General features: G+C 52.7%; 1 protein-coding gene across 1 annotated transcript; it reads right to left on the bottom strand.

The window, feature by feature from the left end:
* Positions 1-631: 631 nt before the first annotated feature.
* LIN7B (lin-7 homolog B, crumbs cell polarity complex component) lies at positions 632-5,595 on the bottom strand. The gene is made up of 6 exons (XM_043995126.1): positions 5,516-5,595; positions 4,745-4,863; positions 4,047-4,118; positions 3,465-3,674; positions 2,642-2,805; positions 632-793 (listed from the first exon to the last, which is right to left on the bottom strand). Exons 1-6 carry the CDS (start codon positions 5,550-5,552, stop codon positions 772-774), a joined length of 624 nt encoding a protein of 207 aa, XP_043851061.1. The 5' UTR covers positions 5,553-5,595; the 3' UTR covers positions 632-771.
* Between the last annotated feature and the right edge of the window lie 3,261 nt (positions 5,596-8,856).

Genomic DNA, 8,856 nt, shown 5'->3' with positions numbered 1-8,856 from the left:
CGACCAATGAACGTGTTTTGGGGGCGTGGCCCCATTCAGAGCCGAAGCGATGATGTCACCGCCGAGGAGCGCGAGCCCGAGACTCCCTCAGCCCCTCCCTCGCAGTACTCGGGATCGCGCTGCGGGGGCGGGGGCGAGGAAGGAGGGGAAAATGCAGAGATTCTCCCACAATGCACTGCGTGTTTCCCCTTCCCCCCCCCGCAACACCGAGCATCTTCTGTCTGGGCGTGGGTGTTGATTGGATGCTGAGGGAGACCCAAGGCGGGGGGGTCTCCTCCCACGGTCCTAGGGGTTTCCCCCCCTCAGACCAGAGGTTTCCTTCCTCTGCCTATGGGCTCCCCCTCCCACACAATACCTAGCTCCTAGGCCTCTTCCCTTGCTCCAGGTTTCTCCCCACCTCCAGCACCTCCCCATAGCACCTCTTCTCACAGTCCCAGGGACTCCCCCCCACGCACTCAGGGCCTCCTCCCTCTAAGTATGGCCTCTCCCTTGGGATACTGAGCCCTCTCCCTTGAACACCCACTGTCCTCCAACCTGGATCTTCCTTCCTATGACTATGGCCTTCTGGTGAAGACCTGGGGGCTGTTTCCCTCTGACCCTGTGGCAGGAAGGACAGACAGGCACACACACAGCAGGGAAAGAAGAGCTTTAAATAGGGTCTAAGGAAGGACTGGGTAAATAAATACTGTACAAAGGACCAGAGTGGGGTAATGGGGTGAGACAGTTCCTAGTCAAGCAAGGGTTGAGGAATAGGAGCCAAGTCAGGAGGGCTCAGCCTCGGGACTCCAAGGACCTGTGGGGAAAGAGAGAGAGAGATTATGAGCAGAGAGAGCTTTGTAAAGCCCAGATGGTGTTGTAGGTTCAAGGCCTGTAAAAGCAGGAATCAGCCTGTGTCTCTGTAGCGTGCTCAAGTTTGTGCTGTGTTCTGTATGGCTCAGTCCATTTGGGCCTCCACCGGAGACAGCTACTACAGGTCTCACTGATCCTGATTTTGCCAAGGAGGTAACCTAGACTCAGACATTAAGTGCTTTGCTCTTAGTCACTTAGCTACTTAGTGTCTCTGACAGGATTCAAGCCCAGCTCTTCCTGGTTCCATGCCCCCTGACCTCGAGAGGGCTTAAGGAACTCTTCCAGGCTCTGTAAGCTCTCAGAAGGGTTGGTAGAGATGGTGTGTCCTAATACAGGGGTTCTTTTCCTGGGGTTAACAAATAGACACCCCCAGTGGATCAATGGAAAGATGTCAGGGGGCCCTTGAACGTAGATGGGGGACAATCAATTCCATCTTTCTTTTCACTAAATTCTCCCAGTAATTTAACACTTCCTTCCATTGTGAACACAGGCCAAAAACATGATTCTGAGAAGGGATCGATAAGCTTTAGCAGATGGAGCAAAATATGTCAATGACCCCCACTCAAAGGGCCAAGAGTCTTAGACTCAAGGTCATAGAGACCTGAGTTCTAGTCCTGACTAGCTGTGGGAGTAGCAGTTAATTGCTCTGAGCCTTAGTTTCCCCTTTGTAAAATGGAGATTCAAAGACTTGCAATATTTGTAGTTTGTCACACAACTGTCTTCTCAAGAGCAAGGTCCTGGCTTTTCCTTTTGCAGCACTTAGCACAATACCTGGCACATAGCAGGTGGGTCAGAAATGCTAGTTGACTGACTGACTGAATCCACTACCTACCCTACCTCACTGCACTATTGTGAGAATCAAATGAAATAATGGATGTAAAGTGGTAGATATGAGTTACTCCTATTACTGGGGGCTTGGTAAATTCTGAAGGGTTTGGCAAGCTCTAAGGAGCTTGATAAAGGTCTCAGGTGCTTTGCAAGGGCTAACAGGGCTTTAGTAAGGGTAGAGCACAAGGGACTTAGAAGGGTCTAAAGGATTTTTTAAGCTCTAAGGTCCTTGATAAGGGCTAAAGATTATTGGTAAGGGCTAAGGGAAGAGTGCATGGTAAGAGCTAAGAGGGGCTTAGTGAGGACTAAAGGGGTTAGCAAGGACTAAGGGGGACTTGTTAAGAGTTAAATGTTTGGTGATACTCATTAAGGGCTAAAGAGGCATGGTAAGGGTTAAGGGGCTTGGTAAGAGTTAAGGGTGGCTTGGTAAGGGTAAAAGGGTATGATGAGGCTTAAGAGACAATATGATGGGGAAGCTGGGTGGTACAGTGGATAAAGCACTGGCCCTGGATTCAGGAGGACCTGAGTTCAAATCCAACCTCAGACACTTGACACTTACTAGCTGTGTGACCAAGGGCAAGTCACTTGACCCTCATTGCCTGGCCGAAAGAAAGAAAGAAAGAAAGAAAGGAAGAAAGAAAGAAAGAAAACATGGTAAAGGCTAAGGAGCTTTATGAGTGTTAAGAGACTTGGTGAGGGGCAGCTAGGTGGTGCAGTGGATAGAGCACTGGCCCTGGATTCAGGAGGACCTGAGTTCAAATCTGGCCTCAGACACTTAGCACTTACTAGCTGTGTGACCCTAGGCAAGTCACTTAACCCCAATTGCCTCACCAAAAAAAAAAAGAGACTTGGTGAGGGCTAAGGACATGGCATGGGTTAAGGGGCTTGGTGAGGGCTAAAGGACTTGATGAGGGCTAACCAGTTTGGTGAGGGTTAAGGGGAACAGTAAGGGCTAAGCTCTCACGAGTAGCTCTGGTGCTGTTGGCGCCGCCGAGCTGAACGCATCTTCTCAAACCGAGCCTCCATCTCCTCCAGCACTCTCGGTGTGTATCGAACGACAAGCTTCACAGTGCCTTGAGCAGCCTTGAGCAGCTCCACAGCCTTCTCATGTTGCTCCCCTTCCACACTCTACCAAAGGGGAGATCCCATCCAACCAAGAGCACTGGGTCCAGCCTAGCCCAAGCTCCAAGGTCCCCTAGCACCTCCCCCCAACTTGCCAGCCCAATCTCTGCCTTCGCCTTGCTGTGTGACCCTCCCGGGCAATAGTGTCCACATCTGTATAATGGGGTATGGCAGAACACAGTTGAATTCGATGGTCTTTAAGACTGGAAGCTCTGAGTCTAGGTACCTCCCCAGCATCTCCTCCACTGCCACCAAGTAGAGGGCTGTATTACATGATCCCTAAGCTCCCTCCTGACCCTAGATGCCAATGCCATGGCTATCTCAGCCCTTCTCCAAAGAGCCTTCCTTGACAGCACAGACTTCTTCGTCCTCCAGACTCTTCCCACAAGAACTTGAATAAGGGAACTTGAGTGGCAACCCTGATTCAGCTAGCGACCCTCTTAGTAACCCAGGGTGAGTCACAACTCTCTGGGCTCCAATAGAACCATTTGTGAAAGGAGAAGGGAGAATTTAAAGACCTTTAAATCCCTCCTAAGTTCAAGGTTGCTTGTCTTTCTCTTCCATGTCTTAATCCAGTCTTCCCAATGCATCCCCAGTCTCTTCTTCCTGGCCCTGGGACACCCCCCTCCCAACCCCTGCCTGTGCCCCGGGGGCTTGAGGCTCACCACTCCATTGACAGAGAGCAGCTGGTCCCCTCTCTTGAGGCCGCCATGTCGGTCGGCCACACCACCAGGAATGACTCGAGAGATGTAGATGGGAGAGTTCTGCTCTTTGCCCCCCATGATGTTGAAGCCCAATCCCTCATCAGTCCTGGGCAGTTCCACCACTCTGGGGTGGGCATGGCCCTCGCTGGCAGCAAAGGCTGCTACTGTGGCCTAGAAGGGACAGGAGCCAGAGGCCAAGGTCCCTGAGGGACTAAGGGCTGGTGGCTATGGGAGGGGACTCCCTGATCCTTGAAAAGGTAGAGAGCTGAGGAGGCAGGGATCTATGGCAAGGAAGAAATGGGTCCCTGAGAGGGCAAGGACATGGGAAGGGAAGCCTAGATCCCTGAGGAGCTGGGGGAATTGAAGAAGGGGACATTCAGGCTCCTGGGGGGATAAGGGCCAAGGAGAGGGACCTCCAGGTACCTTAGGGCATAGGGACCCGAGGGAAGAGGAGATTTTGTGGGAAGGGAGAAGATTCCAGGGTATCTGAGGGGTGGGATATAGGAAAAGAAAGGCCTGGGTCCCCGAAGGGGGTGGATTCACCTTGGCTGTGGCATGAGCCCGGATCTCTGCACTGCCTGCGATATCCAGAGTGTCGTAGAGTTGTTCATACACCTGAGGAAGTGGGAACTGTCAGACACCGGTAGGGGGTGGGGGTGGGGTGTCCCAACCCTCAGCTCACTGGAGGACCTGAAGGACACTCAGAGACTACAGTTCTCATGGAGTCTCAGGGTAAACAAGCTGTTGACAAATGGTGAAGCAGCCCTGGGCTCTGTATAGATATAGGTCTTCCCTGGGGGGAGGGGGCATAATGGATGGGGGGACCCAGTGTCTCCGCTCTGGGTACCCTTTCTGGAAAGGGAAGGGAACAAGCATTTATTAACAAGCACTATGCGAAACGCGCAAGAAGTATGATCTCTGGCATGTAGGAGCTAATATTGTACTGATTTTACAGGCTAGGAAACTGAGGCAGACAAGGGGGTCACAGAGCTAGGAAGTATCCAAGTCCTGAACTCAGGTATGTCCCTTCCCTGTACCTGCCGCGACCCAAGTGTCCCCCGACCCTGGCACCACGAGGGACGCGGGCAGTGCCCCACCCACCCAGGCAGCAGCTAGAGAAACTACAGATTCCAGCAGCCTGTAGGCTGAAGGAGCTGGGGAGGGGGCTTGGATGTAGCGGAGCTTGCTGGGAACTGTAGTCCAGCCCGCGAGGGGGTGGCTGGATTCAGGTGCTTGCTCACCTCTCGGATGGCTGAGCAAAAACGACTCTGCAGAACTCGCTGGAGGGCCTGCAGCTTCTGGGGGGGCAGCTCCCCGCTGCGCTGGAGCCGCTCCAGGAGCTCCACTGCCCGGGACACGTCTGTTGGGGGGACAGAGAAAGAAAGAGACAGAGACAGACGCGAGGAGACAGAAACAGGGACGGGGGAGGCAGGATGGAGGTAGGGACAGAGATGGGGGCGGCAGGAACAGGAATGGGGGAGACAAGGACAGGCATGGGGGACAGAAGCATAGGGATGGAGGAGGCAGGGACGGTGAGGGAGGGACAGGGACCGAGACACAAGTGGACCCAGAGAGACGCACACGTAAAGAGATAAAGGTAACAGGAGAGACAGAGGGAGAAACGGGGGAGGGAGGGAGGAACGGTGATATCAAGAGACAGGGAAAGAGAGATAACGGAGATGGGGAAAGAGAGAGACACAAAGACACAGACGCACACAGAGACCCAGAGAAGCAGAGACATGGAGAAATTGGGGGGGGGGGGGGAGGAAGAGACACAGAGGAGACAAAGAGAAAGACGGTGGCAGAAAGACAGAGAAAGCGAGGTGGACAGAGCCAGGGAGCCAGGGAGAGAGCCCGGAGAGATCATGAGAGACCGGGGAGGGCAGGTACACGGAAACAAAAAGAACAGAGCAGAGCAGAGTTGGGGTTCCCGAAGGTCTCCCGCTGCCAGGCTCACCCTCAGGGTGGGACGGACCCCTGACCCACCCCCTCCCGGCCCAGCCCGGCCTTACCCCGTTCCAGCCCCAGCGGCTCAGCGAGCGCGGCCATGTCTGCGCCTCCGCCGGGCCCCGCCCGCCCGCCCGGGACCGGGGACGGAGGGACTGACGGAGGGAAGGAGGGACCAAGGGGGAAGAAGCTCCACCCTCTGGACGGTCAGGCCCGCCCCGGCCGGTGATGCCGCCTGCTTGCGGATCGCTTCAGGGCCCCCGGCAGTCCAGCCCGCCGGAGGCTGGCCGCCAGCTCTCTGCTTCTCCGCCCTCTCCGTCCTGCCTGCTCTCCTTTTCCGCCCTTTTTGTGCCTGCTGGGACTGTTTCTCCTCTTCTCGCTACTTGTTCCCCCTTTCTCCTCTGACTGTTCCCCCTTTCCATCCTTCTTGTCCCCCATTTCCCCTTGGACTGTTTCTCCCCTTCCCGCTCCCTGTTCCCCCTCTCTGTCCTACCTATTCCTCCTCTCCCCGCTGCCTGTTCCCCCTCTCTGTCTTGCTGGTTCCCCCTCTCGGCACGCCTGTCCGCCCTCTCTCCACCAGTCTCTCTCTCCACCAGTCTGTCTGTCTGTCTGTCTGTCTGTCTGTCTGTCTCTCTCTCTCTCTCCCTCTCCCTCCTTCTCTCTCCCCCTCTCTGTCTCTCTCCCTCCCTCCGTCTCTCTCTCTCCCTCCCTCCCTCCGTCTCTCTCTTCCTCTCTCTCTCCCTCCCTCCCTCCATCTCTCTCTCCCTCTCCTTCTCTCTCCCCCTCTGTCTCTCTCTCTCCCTCCCTCCGTCTCTCTCCCTCCCTCCCTCCCTCCGTCTCTCTCTCTCTCTCTCTCGCCCAGCGCGCTCTCCTGCTCTGTGTCCGCCCTCTCTCAGCTTCTCTATCTGAAGCCCATCATGTGTCCGTCCCTTCCTTCTCCGTCAGTCCTCGTCTCCTTCAGCCCAGCTCCTCTGCACCACCGCTCTCTTCAGTTTGGTCCCAAGGAACTAGGGACGAAAGATTTCAAGAGGCTTAAGGTCAGGGGAAACATCCTCCAGCCAAGCGGAGCTGTCCAAAGTAGAAGTGAGCTGTCTCCCGAGGAAGTGAATTGGTCCCTGGAGGGTGCCAAGCCGGGACTGCTTGGCCGCTTGGCCGTTTGACATAGTGGGGAATTCCTTCCAGGGATGAGCAGCTGAGGTCCCTGCCCATTCTGCTTCCATGATCTCCCTCCCATGCCTCCCCTTCTCCCCTCTTCGGAGCTGTCCTCGGCCACCCCGCCTGGGTGGCCTTGTCTGGTCCTTCTCGTTTCCTCCAGAGTTTTCTCCTCCCTCTCTATGCTCACGGTCCAAATATCTGGGGCCTCTGCCCATTTTCCGTCTGGCCTTTCACCCCTCTACCCTCTCCTTACTGAGTCCGTCTTCTCCCCTCTCCTCGTCTGCCAACTCTTCTTTCCCTCTCTCCTGGTCAGTCCTCAGTTCCCTTTCTCTGTCGTTCTTCCTTCTTGTATTCTTGGGCTGGTCTCTATTTGTGTCTCCTCAGGCACAATATGGGCAGCTAAGTGGTGTAGTGGATAGAACACCCCTCCTGAGCTCAAATTCAGACTCAGACATTTCCTAGCCGTGTAACTGACCCTGGGCCGCTTAACCTTGTTTGTCTCCTTTCCTCATCTGTAAAATTAGCTGGAGAAGGAAATGGCAAATCGCTCCAGTATCTTGGCCAAGAAAACCCCAAATGGGGTCACAGAGTCAGACACAAGGCTCAATATAGTATCTGGCACATAGTAAGCCCTTACTAAGGGCTCATTCATTCATTCTACCTGCCTGTCCTCTCTCCATTGTGGTTCGTTCCTTCCTGTCTGTCCTCTTCCTGCCCCTAAATCTGTTGTCTTTCTCCTTCTTTAGATGTTTCCCCTATGCCTGTCCTTCCTATTCATCTCTTCTCTCTTCCTATATTTCTGTCTCTCCCCCAGCTCTGCACCTTCCCTCCCCTTTGTCATTCTCTCCAACTGTGTCTTCTTAAACTCCATCTATTTGTGGATCTTCTGCCCACAGACATCCATCCTCTTGTCTGTCTGAACTCTCCTCTGCTCAATCTTCCCTGGTTTTGTATCCTTTCCCCATTCTATCTATCCTCTCCCGTCATGTCTGTCCTCTGTCCATCTGTCACAAAATCCCAGGCTCTTACACCTGGAAAGCCATCTAGCTCCTAGCTGACACTACCCCCAAAAAATCACCCATTCTGACCTACGTTTTCTTCCCTACTCTAGACCTCAGGACTGTGATAGGGAATTAATCGATGTGATTCCACCATTCTCTCCCCTAGTGAGGAGGTAGCCATTCTCCTCAAAAGACCACTCCCTCCGTTTATATAATCTTTTTTTTGGTGAGGCAGTTGGGGTTAAGTGACTTGCCCAGGGTCACACAGCTAGTAAGTGTTAAGTGTCTGAAGCCAGATTTGAACTCAGGTCCTCCTGAATCCAGGGCTGGTGCTCTATCCACTGCACCATCTAGCTGCCCCATCCCTCTGTTTATAAACTTGATTCCTTTCCCTCCCATCTCTTCTGGGAATTTGTCCTTTCAATCACTCTCTCCTTTCTTCCTCACTCTCTCTGCACCCACTAGTTCCTTCCTAGTGACCCATGATTCCATTCACTGTGACTTTCTGCATGGAAACATGCTCCAACTATGTCCAAGGGGCTATAAAACTGTGCGTACTCTTTGAGTCAGTAATATCACTACTAGGTCTGTCTCACAAAGAGATCAAAGAAAATGAAAAGGATCTATTTGTCAAAAAATACTCACAGCAGCTCTTTTTGTGGTGGCAAAGAATTGGAAACTGAGGGGATGTCCAACAATTGGGGAATAGCTGAACAAGTCGTGGTATATAATTGCAATGATCTCTGGAATTAGGCTTCTCCCATTCGATTTCTTGTTTTCTTCCCTCTTCTAAGCAATCTGAGACAGGACACAGCACCATACCAATGAACCCACATAACACATTGTTTCACCATTGACAATTCATCACTGCTTATTAAATCAGATTCTTGCAGGGCTTACCATGCTCTCTTATTTTAATTTAAATACCCTCAGAAATTGCATTAAATTGCTTTCAGGATCACTGCCAAGATGTTTAAAAGATCAAGAAAAGGCATTGAGCTGAATTGGTTTATGAGTTACAAGGGGAGATCTGGCATCAAAGAGGCATAGCCATCATAACAACATTAAAGGGGATTAAATCAGCTTTGTTTTAAAACTATTTATTTTGAAAATATTTATTTCTTCCTCCTACTCTACCCCCCACCAATTTGAACAATAATTTAAAAAGGAAAACCCTCAGAACAATAGTCCCACAAAACAAATTCCACATTGGCCATGTCCAGAAATGTATGTCTCATTCTGAATTTTAA

The sequence above is a fragment of the Dromiciops gliroides genome, chromosome 3, assembly GCF_019393635.1.
Source record: "Dromiciops gliroides isolate mDroGli1 chromosome 3, mDroGli1.pri, whole genome shotgun sequence".
Classification (NCBI taxonomy): domain Eukaryota; kingdom Metazoa; phylum Chordata; class Mammalia; order Microbiotheria; family Microbiotheriidae; genus Dromiciops; species Dromiciops gliroides.
This window is presented reverse-complemented; position numbering and strand designations above follow the sequence as displayed.

Excerpts from the sequence above, each read along its gene's own strand:
- LIN7B (XM_043995126.1), bottom strand. The coding sequence starts at position 5,552 with ATGGCCGCGCTCGCTGAGCCGCTGGGGCTGGAACGGG. Across the intron at positions 4,119-4,744 it reads TTTGCTCAGCCATCCGAGAG|GTGTATGAACAACTCTACGA; the intron begins GTGAGCAAGCAC and ends CCACTTCCTCAG. Across the intron at positions 794-2,641 it reads CAACAGCACCAGAGCTACTC|GTCCTTGGAGTCCCGAGGCT; the intron begins GTGAGAGCTTAG and ends CTTTCCCCACAG.